Raw genomic sequence first — 14,145 nt, forward strand, 5'->3', positions numbered from 1 at the left:
ATATTAATGTTAAAACTTTAATGTGTGAGTGTTTTCTGCATATCTTGACTGCATTACTCATTTGTGCCTAGGCAAGGACGTTGTTCACCAGTTGGCTGTTTCACTTGAAGATCTTTACAATGGGGCCACAAGGAAGTTGGCATTGAAGAAAAATGTAATTTGTGACAAATGTGATGGTGGGTATACAATTAGATTTACAATTGTTAGGCTGAACCTATAACACTAACATATTTGAAAGTAGCAAACAAAAACTGGTTGGTATTTCCATAGCTGACACAATTTCATAGGAATTATCAATCCACAATTGAAGGGATCACATAGAAAGTAGCTTGCCCCTGATACAACATAATTTGTAATAATGGATGGAGTTAATTGAACTAAAAGAATGACCAAAGTCCTCATGGAAAGATTGGTAGCAATTTTGGAACAGATAGAAATGAAGGGTGCCTTTTGAATAGTAAATTTAGGGGTGGGTCAATCAAGGATTAAAGTAGAGGTTTAAAACATTTAGAATAGCAAAATGAAATGTAGTTTTTATGTTTCTGTTGCAGCTTTATAAAACTGATTAGGTTGTATCAGACATTATTTATTTCTGGTCACTGTATTACAGGATGGATGTTGGGACTGTTTCTATTTACATTATATGTCAATGATCTGGATGACAGAATTTGTGGCCAACTGTGTGCATGATACAAAGATGGATAGAGAAGTGGGTTGTGTTGAAGAAGCAGAGAGGCTACAGAAAGACTTAGAATGGGTAAATAAATAGCAGATGGAATACAATGTCAGGAAGTGTATGGCTATGCACATTAGTAGAACAAAAATGTAGACTTTAAATGGAGAGGGAAAATTCAAAAATCTGGGGCGCAAAGGGACTTGGGGATCCTTGTGCAGGATTTGCTGAAGGTTAATTTGCAGGTTGAATCAGTGGTGAGGAAAGCAAATGTGATGTTAGTATTCATTTTGAGAGGACTAGAACTACAAAAGCAAGGATGTAATTTTGAGACATAAAAGACACCCCGAGGCCTTTTAGAGAGCAGTTTTGTGCTCCTTATTTAAGGATGTGTTGACTTTGGAGAGGGTTCAAAAGAGGTTCACAAAACTGATTCTGGGATTGAAAGGCTCATCATATGAGAGTGTTTGGCTCTGGGCCTGTACTCTCTGGAATTCAGAAGAATTGGGGAGGGGAATCTCATTGAAACCTATTGAATGTTGAAAGGCTTTGATAGATTTAATGTGAGAGGATATTTCCTGTGGTGGGGGAGTCTAAGACCAGAGAACAGAATCTCAGACTGGAGGGATGTCAATTTATAATTGGGATGAGGAATTTCTTAAGGCAGAAAGGGGTGAATCTGTGGAATTAGCCATGGTGGCTGTGGAGGCCAGGTCCATGATTATATTTAAGGCAGAGGTTGATAAGTTCTTGATTATTCAGAGATGGGGGAGAAGGTAGGAAATTGGGGCTGAGAGGAAAAATCAATCAGCCATGATAAAATGGTTGAGCACATTTGATGGGGCCAAATGGCAGAATTGTGCTCCTGTATCTTGTGGTCTTATGGACGTCAAGGCTATGGCGAAGGTGCAGAAAATGCTTACCAAGATGCTGCCTCAATAGAAATTGGACTAATAGTTGTTTTCTCTGGAGTGCAGGAGGTTGAGAAAAGGTCAAATGAGAAGCGTGTCTGGATGATCAGTGCTTTCTTTCCTGGGTCACAATGTCTAATATTAGGCATGATTTGAGGTGGTGGGGGGGAAATGGGGGGCGTTCAAAGAATTGTTGGGCAGGTTTTTTTTTAAAATGCTGGGTAACTGGAATGCACTGATGGGTGGTGGAGACATTTAGAAAGGCATTTAAGAGGTGCTTAGATTATGCACATAATTAAATAGGAAAAAGGGTAGTGATGGTTCTGACTGAAGAGAAAAGGTGTCATAGGTAGGTTAACACAACACCATGGGTTAAAGGGCCTGTTTGGAAATAAATTATGGCATTCGATATTTTTGAAAAAATTTCAGTGGTATTAATAATCCAACTGTGAAGTCGTTATTTTGCAAAATATTTTACTCTAAAATCAGTTCAAAAGGGCATTTGATGGGTGTTTTTCATCTAAAAGCATAATATTCAAAGATTTTGGTGTGGGTTCACCCTAGTTTTGGAGAAACTACTTAACAGGGAAAGACATTGTCTTCCCTGCTTTCAGGTAATCGTTCCCTGGTTACACTTTGATAAATTTATCCTGATGCTTTTCTTACCTGCCCTGTCAATTTAAAGAGATGTTCAACATCTCTTTTTATTTTTCTTAGTTAATCCATAGTCTATTGGCACTAGCATATTCTGGATAGGAACTGATCTTTTCTCTATATATAAAATGAAAGGCTCAGAAACTGGACTTTTTGGGGTATGCTATCAAGGCCTACATGAGAAATGATCAGGGGTGCTGCAGTGATTCCTTTTTATTTGCCTATTAGTTAGATACTTCTCAGCCCAGTTTTGCATCCTATCAACATCCCACTGTAACCTCTGACAGCTCTCCACACTATCCACAGCACCCCCAACCTTTGTGTCATCAGCAAATTTTACTAACCCACCCCTCCACTTTCTTATCTAGGTCATTTATAAAAATCATGAAGAGTAGGGGTCCCAGAACAGATCCCTGCGGCACAGCATTGGTCACCGACTTTCATGCAGAATATGATCCCTCTACAACCACTCTTTGCCTTCTGTGGGCAAGCCCATTCTGAAGCCACAAAGCAATGTCCCCTTGGATCCCGTGCCTCCTTATTTTCTCAATAAGCCTAGCATGGTGTACCTTATCAAATGCCTTGCTGAAATCCATATACACTACATCTACAGCCCTACCTTCATCAATGTGTTTAGTCACATCCAAAAAAAAAAATTCATTCAGGCTCGTAAGGCATGACCTGCCTTTGACAAAGCCATGCTGACTATTGCTAATCATATTATGCCTCTCCAAATGTTCATAAATCCTGCCTCTCAGGATCATCTTCATCAGTTTACCAACCACTGAAGTAAGACTCACTGGTCTATAATTTCCTGGGCTGTCTCTACTCCCGTTCTTGAATAAGGGAACAACATCCGCAACCCTCCAATCCTCCGGAATCTCTTCTGTCCTCATTGATGATGCAAAGATCGTTGCCAGAGGCTCAGCAATCTCCTCCCTCGCTTCCCACAGTAGTCTGAGGTACATCCTGTCCAGTCCTGGTGACTTATGCAACTTGATGCTTTCCAAAAGCTCCAGCACATCCTCTTTCTTAATATCTATATGCTCAAGCTTTTCAGTCTGCTGCAAGTCATCACTACAATCCAAAAATCCTTTTCCATAGTGAATACTGGAACAAAGTATTCATTTAGTACCTCTGCTATCTCTGGTTCCTTACATACTTTTCCACTGTCACACTTGATTGGTCCTGTTCTCTCACATCTTACCCTCGTGCTCTTCACATACTTATAAAATGCCTTGGGGTTTTCCTTTATCCTGTCCGCCAAGGCCTTCTCATGGCCCCTTCTGGCTCTCCTAATTTCATTCTTAAGCTCCTTTCTGTTGGCTTTATAATCTTCTAGATCTCTATTATTACCTAGTTATGTGAACCTTTCGTAAGCTCTTCTTGACTAGATTTACAACAGCCTTTGTATGCCACGGTCCTGTACCCTACCATCCTTTCCCTGTCTCATTGGAATGTACCTATGCAGAGCCCCACGCAAATATCCCCTGATCATTTGCCACATTTCTTCCGTATGTTTCCCTGAGAACATCTGTTTCTAATTTATGCTTCCAAGTTCCTGCTTGATAGCCTCATATTTCCCCTAAAAGTGCTCCTGTGTTCAGCCAAGGTGGCACGCAGAGGGTGGGAAACATTGTCCTGAATTACCAGGATTTTCCATAGGGCCCTTTGTTTTACCACAGCCTCTAGTGTGACCAATTTGACTCCTATAAAAGAGCCACCCATTCTAATCAGTTTATTGAGCCTATTGGCTCACCTGTGTTGATGCCATTGCCCCAGTACAGCACTGCATAGAAGATTATACTGGCAATAACAGACTAGTGGAAAATGTGAAGGAGAGGCCTGCATATTCCAAAGGATCTTGGTCTCCTCAGGAAGTTGAGGTGACTCTGGCCCTTGTATAGAGCCTCTGTGTTAGTGCTCCACTGAAGGCTGCCATCCAGGTATTTGTAGGTCCTCACCACATCCACATTCTCACCATCAATATATAACAGGAAGCTGTGCAGGCTTAGTCTTCCTAAAGTCCATCACCATCTCCTTTGTCTTACCAATGTTGAGCTGCAGATGATTCAGCTTGCACCATTTCACAAAGTCCTCCACCAGAGCCCTGAATTCATCCTCCTGTCCTCCCTGTATACACCCAACTATGCTGAGTCATCAGAGAATTTCTGCAGATTACTTGACTCGGTTTTGGATCTAAAGTCTGAAGTATGCAGGGTAAACAGGAAGGGAGCCAATACAGTCTCCTGTGGGGGCCCCAGTGCTACTTATAGCCATATCTGATTCACAGCTCTGAAGCTGCTCAGACTGTGGCCTGCCAGTCAGGTAGTCGGTTATCCAGGATACAATGGAAGTGCCAACCTTCATTGAACAGAGCTTTCCCAGAGCAGTGAGGACTGTATGGTATTGAAGGAACTTGAGAAATCAAAAAATGTGATCCTCACAGTGCTGCCCTGCTTATCTAAATAGGAGAAGGTTCTGTTCAGCAGGTAAATGACAGCATTGTTCACTCCAATGTGCTCCTTGTAGGCAAACTGCAGGAGATGAAGAGCTGATCTGACCAGGGGTTGGAGGTGAGCCAGGACCAGCCTCTCTAGAGTTTTCATGATGTAAAGTCAGGACCATTGGATGATAGTCATTCAAGACATTTTGTTGGCCCTTCTTGGGTACTGGGACCACAAGTTTTCCACACAGTTGGGACCCTTTCCAGTCTGAGACTCAGATTGAAAATGTGCTGGAGAACTGCACACTGCTGCTCAGCACACTCCTTCAGGACCTTGGGGTTCACACCATCCAGTCGCAATGCTTTGCTGTGTCTGAATTTCCCCAGATCTCTTCTCACTTGCTCATTAGTGAAGGGGAGTTCGTGATGGCTGGGGAGTTGGTGGAAAGTAAGGATGAGGGGGGAGAGATGCAGATTGGGACGAAGGCAGTTGTTATTTGGAGGTGTGGATGGTAAGTGCAGGGCAAGGAAGGGATGTAGACAGTGGTAGCCTGTGTTGTTCATCCACATTGAATTGAAGGAAGGACGGAAGGCATTGGGTACCCTGGCACCTGGTCTGGTGTGCTGAAGGGGTGTGAACAGAAGGGCAATTGTCAAACCTATTGAAGAGTTGGTTTAATTTATTAACCCATTCACAACTGCATTCTGAGGCTCTACAGCTAGGCTGAATGAAGTCAGTGATGTTCTTCATGCCCCTCCACACCTCCCTTGTGCTACTCTGCTCACGTTTGTTCTTCAGCTCTCTCCTGTATTCCTCTTCAGCCACCTTGATCTTCTCCTTTAGCTCCCTCTGCATAGGTTTCAATTCCTCCCTTTCTCCTGATCTAAAGGCTCTTTTTTTGTGCGGTAGAAAAAAGCCTTTGAATCACTGGTGACCCATGTGCTTTGGAAGATAGTTTTGTGGAGATGCTGATAAGAAACCTGAAACAAACAATGAGAGCCACCCATAAACCTTAAGTAAATGGAGATGGCTATTAAACAGTAACGTGTAAATTTAGTTGTAATCATAAGTGAACAGTAAATTTTATCTAATGCTCTCTATGGCAAATGAAATAATTTTTTTTGCTGTTACCTGTTTTTAAAAATGAACAGGTTTAGGAGGCAAGAAAGGAGCTGTGGAAAAGTGTGCAAATTGCAAAGGCCGAGGGATTGAAATCCATGTTCAACAAATTGGACCGGGTATGGTGCAGCAGATTCAGACAATGTGCTCAGAATGCCATGGACAAGGTGAACAGATTAATCCAAAAGACCGATGTAAGAATTGTAATGGACGCAAAATTGTGAAAGAGAGAAAAATATTAGAAGTTCATGTGGACAAAGGTAAATTAAACTGAGAATAGTGATATGTGTTGATCCTATAACTTGTATTTTGCTTTATATTCAAAAATCCATTTTTTTTTAAAAATTAAGGTATGCAAGATGGCCAGAAGATAACCTTCCGTGGAGAAGGGGATCAGGAGCCGGGATTAGAACCTGGTGATGTCATCATTGTGCTTGATCAAACAGAACATGAAATGTTCCGAAGACATGGAAATGACTTGGTCATGAAGATGGAAATATTACTAGTGGAAGCTTTGTGTGGTTTCAGAAAAACAATAGAAACACTTGACAAGAGAATGCTTCTGATTAGTTCAAAATCAGGTTAACATTTTTTTATTTTGGCATTTGTGTCTTTATAACACAAAGTTCTGAACTTTTAAAATATTTTTCAAATATACAGTGATGCATCTTAATTTGTGATTTCTATTTGATACTTTCTAATAGACTTGTGGAACTTATGTCATTTTCTACCTATTCTACTTCATAAATTTTGAAAGCCTTTTTATTACTTTGCCTGTGAATTTTTTTGGGGGTAAAGTGCACAACTTCATAATCCCAACTTTACTAACAAACCTGCAGATAAAGTGGATGTGGTTCTAGCCTGGCAGACTGATCGTCAACTTTTATTGTCATTTCGACCATAACTGCTGGTACAGTGCATAGTAAAAATGAGACAATGTTTTTCAGGATCTCTACCTTGGTGAGGCCTGACAACAACGCTCAGACAGCTCTTGCTTACCTCTTGAAAAAGACCATCAGAACTTTGTCTCCAGCACCATCACCAATCTCATCAATTCTGAGATCTACCATTTACTGCCACCAAACTCATAGTTCCCTAACCTTGCAGTGCTTGTTTCTACTTCCTACTCAAGATCCACAAATCTGACTGTCTGGGTAGGCCCATTTTCTCTGCCTGTTCCTGCCCACTGAACTTGTGTCTGTGTAGTTTGACTCCATTCTATCCCCATTAGTTCAGTCCCTTCCCACCTACATCTACTACACTTCTCATGCTCTCGATCTCCTCAACAACTTTCAATTCCCTGGCCCTGACCAAATCATTTTTACCATGAAAGTCCCTATACAGTTTTATTCCCAATCAAGAAGGCCTCAAAGCTCTCTGCTTCATTCTTAACAAAAGATCCAACCAGTTCCTCTCCACTACCACCTAGCAGAATCGGTCCTCACCCTCAACAAATTCTCCTTGTGCTCCAAACGAGAGAATCTGCAGATGCTGAAAATCCATGTAACACACACACAAAATGTTGGAGGAACTCAGCAGGCCAGGCAGCATCTATGAAAAAAAGAAACATCTCAGCCCAAACAGTCAACTGTACTTATCCCTGCAAGAGAGCAGTCCTATATCTGCCCATGCACTTCCTCCCTTGCCTCCATTCAAGGTCCCCAACAGTTCTTCCAGGTGAGGAAATTCTTCTGCAAATCTGTTGGGGTTGTCTATTGTATCTGGTGCTCCTGATTTCTCCTCCACTCCATCTGCCAAAAGTAGAATTTCCTGGTGGCCAACAATTTGAATTCCTATTCCCAGTCCCATTCTGACATGTCAGTCCATGGCTTTCTCTTGTGCTACGCTCAGGGTGGAGGAGCAACATCTCATTCTGTCTAGTAGCTTCCAACCTGATGGCATGAACATGAATTTCTCTTCTTTCCCCTCCCCTTTCTTCTCCCCATTCTGGTCCATCCTCTTCCCTGTCTCCTATGGTCCACTCTCCAGATTCCTTCTTCAGCCCTTTACCTTTCCCACCCACCTGGCTTCACCTATCACCTTCCAGCTCCTTCTTCATTTCCCTCTCCATCTGGTGTCTTAACCCTTCCTTTCAATTTAGCCATTACCCTCATGAAATGGTAGCCTTCAGTATTTCCTATTATGTGCTATGCCTCTAGGCTTGCTATCAGAGAGATTTATTAGATGCTCATTTTTCTTACTTGGGCAAACTTTGGGTATGGAGGAATATCTAATGCCTTTTTGTATTATTAAACCATCTATTGATCTAGTGTTTAAACAAACACTTGATTTCTTATAGGTGAAGTTGTGAAAGAGGGCAGCCTTAAATGTGTTTATAATGAAGGAATGCCTATTTATAGAGACCCATTTGAAAAAGGTCAACTGATCATACAGTTTTCGGTAAGTTTCACCACAATAAGTTTCACCACAAATCACTGTATGACAATGTAGCATACTTAAGGTTTTGTGTCTCATCATTAGGTGAAGTTTCCACCACATGGATGGATTTCACAAGAAAATTTGATTGAATTGGAACATCTGCTTCCACCACGTCAAGAACTAATAGTCACCGACGATATGGAGCATGTGGAGTTAACAGAATTTAGTCCAGAACAGCAGCGCAGAAATTATAGTGGGGAAGCATATGAAGAAGATCAAAGACCTAGAGGTGGTGTTCAATGTCAAACTTCTTAATGAAGAGTAAATGTTTGAGGGGTGAAATAGACTTTGCAATGCATCAAAACTATTTTATTATTCTAAAAAGCATTGCTTTGGTTATCCAGGAATATAAGAGATTTCATGTGCATCGTATACTTGAAAAACAAAGTGGTAGTTTGTTTCCCTTTTCATTGTGGTGTCAAAGAATACCTACATTTTTTAAGGATTTGTGTGTATTGAAGCACTGTGTATTTTGTCTTAGTCTAAAACATGAATATCTAAATATGGACCTAAACATAAAGTGTATTTCTAAGGGTCATGATGTCATAACTGGTATTAAACATAGGATTATCAAATAATGGTTTGATGTCTTTGTCTTCCACTGTTAAACTGGGCTATTTACAGTTGTAAGAAGTTTGCAGTTACCTGGTTTTCAGTATTAATTACTGTGTGGTCTGATCTTCATCTAAGTCACAATAATAGACAAACACCAAGCTAAGACCAACAATTGTACTTCTCATCAACACTGAGTACACTATTTAAACAATCACGGTCTAGAATCAAAAAACAGGTGAACCTCCTGGGGTAATGCCTTCTACAAAAGCTACTTGGAGTTAGATGTAATAATCAATGAGATGAAATTGGAAATAGGAGGTGGGGGTTATAGAGGTTTCCTGCCCTATATTTTAAAAAAGGACAAAGTCAGGATATTGCTCTTCAAGAAAGATCTGTTAATGTGCACCATGCTTTGTTCAAAACAACTTTCAGAAGACCTTATAATTGTAGAGATGAATAAAGCTGGAAAAGGCTACAAAAGCATTTCTAAAGACCTGAGTGTTTATCAGATCACTGTGCAAATGGAGCAAATTCAATACTGTCGCTACTCTCCCCAAGAGTGGTGTCGTGCAAAGATCACACCAGGAGCATAACATGCAATCCTGAAGGAGGTAAAAATGAACCCAAACATTGCTGTATGTCTCAAGTTTGCAAAAGGCCACCTCAATGGCCCACAATGTTTCCGGGCCAATGTTCTGTGGGCAGATGAGACAAAAGTTGAATGTTTTGGTAGAAAAGCACACAACTATACTTGCTGGAGGAAAAAGGGCACTATACAATGCTAAAACCTCATCCCAAATGTAAAGTATGGTGGAAGGAGCATCATGATTTGGGGCTGTTTTGCTGCCTCAGGGCCAGGACATTATTGAGGGAATAATGAATTGTATCAAGACATTTTACAGGAGAATGTCATGGTAGCAGTCATCACCTGAAGCTTAATAGAAGTTGGATGACACAACAAGAAAATGATCTGAAACACAAAAGTAAATCAACAGTATGGTCATGTTTTGGAATGGCCAAGTCAGTCTAGACCTTGACCCAATTGAGATGCTGTGGCATGACCTGGAAGAGGGCTGTTCATGCAAGGTATCCCAGAAATTTGAAATTTTCTATGGAATAGTCTAAAATTCCTCTTTGCCAGGTAGAGGTTATTGCTGCTAAAGGAGGTTCTACCAGTCAATAAATACAGGGTTCACATTGTTTTACCAGCCTGGACTGTGAATGATAAAACGATGTGTTCAATAAATACATGAGCAGTACAATTCTTTGTGTGTTAGTATTTTAGGTGGATTGTGTTTGTTTATTATTGTGACATAGATGAAGATCAGACCATATTTTATGAATAATTAATGCAGAAAACAAGGTTCACAATGCAGAAGGTTCACAAACTTTTTCTTGCAAATGTTCATGTGTTTGCTAGGACCCCTGCTTAAAGAATGAATGCCTAAAGCTGATCTAACCATCAAGATGCCATAAATAAGTAAATACCCTTAAACACTCACACTTTAAAAGTTAAATTAACTTCTACAGCTGATGTACTGGGCAGACATTACATGAGATGAAGTTAGATTGTGCTTGATGTGATGCATGTCCAAGGTTGTAGAGGCTGGACTAGGGGGAGGGGTGGTGGAGAACACCAACGGTTAACGGTAGTGAAGCTGCTCAAAGTAGAAAATAACTAAGATGCAAGAATGTAGGTATTTACTGCTGGTAGTCATTAACATAGAAGTGCTATAATTTGAAGTGGCATGTTAAACATATACATTTGTAAAATACTTAATGATTACTGTTTGGTGAGGGTGGTTGTTGTGTAGGCTCCTCCCTCTTCCAAGGGAGCACCCCTTTGATGGCAAAGACAGAGGTGTGAGGGTACTGCAGAACTGTGGAGGAAACACTGGACAAAAATGTCTTTGCACCATTATCCAAAAAGTAAATAATCCAAACAGTCACTATGAACTGTCTTATGGAATAGGGGAAATTAAAGGAGTAAGACAATAGTCAGGAGATCGAGGACTGCATTTGGAGGTTTCACAATAAAAAAAATGTGTGAAACAGACTTTAGGTAGGCAGACAAAGAACATTTACCAAACTTAATGGAAAACTGGGAGCTCCGGTGGAGCATTAGAATATAGATACGGCACAGAAACAGGCCATTCGGCCCATGACCTGTACCAGCTAAAAAGCAAATCAAAACCAAACATTAATCCCTCCTATCTACACCATATCCACCTCCAGGTCTATCCTAATGTCTCTTTAAAAAGCCTCTAATGTAGTTGACTATACCGCCATTCCAGACATTCACGACTCGAGCAGAAAACTTACCCCTCACATCCTCTTTGAACCTATCCTCTCTCACCTTCAATGCCCTCTGGTGTTAAGACATTTCAACCCTGGGAACCAGTTTCTGTCCACTCTATCTATGCCTTACATAATCTTATAAATCAGTATCCTAGATCTTCCCTCGGTCCTCACCACTCCAGAGAAAACAACCCAAGTATATCCAGCCTCTCATGATAGCACATGCACAGGCATCCAGGTAAACCTCTTCTGTACCCTCTCCAAAGCCTGAACATCTTGTAGTGGGGTGATCAGAACTGTATGCAATATTCCAGATGTGCCAAAGTTGCAACATCTTGACTTTTGAAGTCAGTGCCTCAACTAATAAAAGCAAGCATTCCATAAGTCACCTTAACCACCCTTTCAACCTGTCTAGCCACTTTCAAGGAGCTATGAACTTGGATCCTAAAATCATCTGCTCATTAACACTGTTAAGGGTCTTGCACTGTCTCCTTGCATTTACCCTACTGAGGCACAACACCTCACTCTTATCTGGGTTAAACTCCACGCCATTTCTCAGCTCATATCTGCAACTGATCTCTATCATGTTGTACCCTTCACCAGTCTTCTGCACTGTCTATAACTCCACTAACCTTGGTATCATCTGCAAAATTACTAACCCACTATTCTACATTTTCATCAAGGTCATTTATATACATTACAAACAGCAGAGGTCTCAGCACAGATCCCTGTGGAACACCACTAATTACAGACCTCCAATCCAACCACTCCCCTATCTTCAAGCTAGTTCTGAAACAATACAGCCAATTCACCACAGATCTCGAGCATCTTAATTTTCTGGATTAACCTCACGAGGGACCTTGTCAAATGCCTTACTAAAATCCACATAGGCGACACGCACTACCCTACCTTCATCAGTTTCTCTCATCACCTTGTAAGAAAACTCAAATCAAGTTGGCAGGGCACAGCCTGCCACACACAAAGCCATGCTAGCTCTCCCTAATTAGGCCATGGGTTCTAAATGCTCATATATCCGATCCCTCCAGCAATTTCCCTACAACGGACGTGAGACTCACTGAGGATTTTCCTTGTTTCCTTCTTTAATAGGGGTACAACATTAGCTACCTGCTAGCCCTCTAGGACCTCACCTGTACTGTGCGAGGACATGAAGATTCTGGTCAAGGGCTCAGCAATCTCATCTCTTGCTCCTTCAATAACCTGGGGTAAATCCCATCAGGGCCTGGTGACTTATACACTCAGCACTGATCTCCTGGCCCCTCATATCATTTCCCTTGGTATCTACTGAAGCTAAGTACTTCACTCACATTCTATGCATCCAAGCAAATGTTCCCCTCCTTATCTTCTCCCTAGTTATTCTCTTGTTCTTGATGCATGCATAAAATGCCTTGGGATTCACCTTAGTCCTACTTGCCAAGGACTTTATATGGCCCATCCTAGCTTTCCTAATTCCCTTCTTTAAATTCTTTACTGGCTTTATACTCCTCATGTGTTTTGTTTGATTCTAACTTCTGAAGCACAGCAACTTCCTTTTACTTTTTGACTAAATTCATCACTTTTCTGGACATCTAAGTTTTTCCCATCTTTCCATCACCATCCTTTCTTCTAACAGGAACATACTTTTCCTGTACTCTGTGCAATTGATTTTTAAACATCCTCCACATGTCTGATGTGGATTTGCCAGAAAAAAAAAAAAGGTGTTTCCAATCAACTCTTAGTTCCTGCCTAATGCCCTCGTATTTTGTCCTCCAATCTAAAACTCTCTTGCAGGACCATACCTATCCTAATCTATAGCTATTCTGAAAGTTACAGATTTTGTGTCACTATTCACCCACTGAAAGGTCAGTCACTCAGCCAGGCTCATTACTCAACACCAGTCCAGTACAGCCTTTCCACCCCTTGGACCATCCACACATTGATTTAAGAAACCTTCCTGGATACACTCAAGTTTTGCCCCATTAAGAAGGTCCCAGTTTATATTAGGAAGGTTGAAATCCCCCATGACAACTGTTATTTTTACATATTTGCTTAATTGATTCCATATCTTACTCATTGTTCTGGTGGCAATGTGGCAACGTTGGGGGGGGGGGGGGTCTGTAGTATAATCCCATAGTATGATTGCCCTTTCCTATTCCTTAGTTCTACCAAAATGGTCTCATTGTCTGACCCTTCCATTATGTCTCACAAGTGTATCTGTCATTTGTCCCTGATTAAGAGTACCTCCCCCCCCTTTACCTCATCTTTCCTAAAACTTCAAAAACCTGGTATATTAATCACCCATTCCTGCCCCTCTCTCAACTAAGTTTCAGAAATGACTACAACATTGTAGTTCCATGTACTGATCCATGCTCTATGTTTATCACCGTTACCCGTAATGCTCCCCAACATTAAAATATACACAATTTAAACTATCCTAACCATCATACCTGTTATTTCAATACTTTCCCCGACATCTACCTTCTGGTCCAATCCTTCCCATACTGACCTGGGGCTCTGGTTGATTCTTAATCTGAATAGAAATACATTACCTTTTCTTTCTCCCCTGATGTTCAGTCCATAGTTCTTCCTACACTCACCCCAGCCCTCTTTCCCTCTCAACTGCACATCAGCTTTCCATTGGTTTCAGTATTCCACATACCTTTCCTACCTCAGCCTTTCATTGTTCCCAGTTTCTGTAACTATTTCAACTTTCCCCTCCACAGTCTGCCTATTACTCCTTACCTAGGTCCACTTATTTTCCAACACCTTTACATGCTAATTTTTAGTACTGATGAAAGGACCAAACTGAATGATAGTTAATGGGTAGCAAAAATTCTGTAGCCAATTTCAGTTCTATGTCACTCTTGGGATTCTTACAAGATTTGTCTTCATAGTCATTTTGCTCAAGTGTCATTACAATTACATATCAAAATAAAACTTAGAAACAGACAAGTAATATTGACATTTTTAAAAGGACACTCAATATGAAGAAATATGGGGATAGCTGTATAGATTGGATAAATGTTTTTCTTTTGAGTATAAAAGCCCAATA

General features: G+C 40.9%; 1 protein-coding gene across 1 annotated transcript in view; it reads left to right on the forward strand.

Moving 5' to 3' along the window:
- LOC132378808 (dnaJ homolog subfamily A member 4-like) overlaps positions 1-14,078 on the forward strand; it is a 34,002-nt gene extending 19,924 nt beyond the window's left edge. Inside the window, exons 3-7 of the mRNA XM_059946028.1 lie at positions 72-176; positions 5,837-6,064; positions 6,155-6,385; positions 8,104-8,204; positions 8,286-14,078. Of these exons, the coding sequence (XP_059802011.1) occupies positions 72-176; positions 5,837-6,064; positions 6,155-6,385; positions 8,104-8,204; positions 8,286-8,498 (878 nt within the window). The 3' untranslated portion in view covers positions 8,499-14,078. The remainder of the gene's footprint in view (positions 1-71; positions 177-5,836; positions 6,065-6,154; positions 6,386-8,103; positions 8,205-8,285) is intronic.
- Positions 14,079-14,145: the final 67 nt, after the last annotated feature.

This window comes from Hypanus sabinus, chromosome 21 (genome assembly GCF_030144855.1).
Source record: "Hypanus sabinus isolate sHypSab1 chromosome 21, sHypSab1.hap1, whole genome shotgun sequence".
Classification (NCBI taxonomy): Eukaryota; Metazoa; Chordata; class Chondrichthyes; order Myliobatiformes; family Dasyatidae; genus Hypanus; species Hypanus sabinus.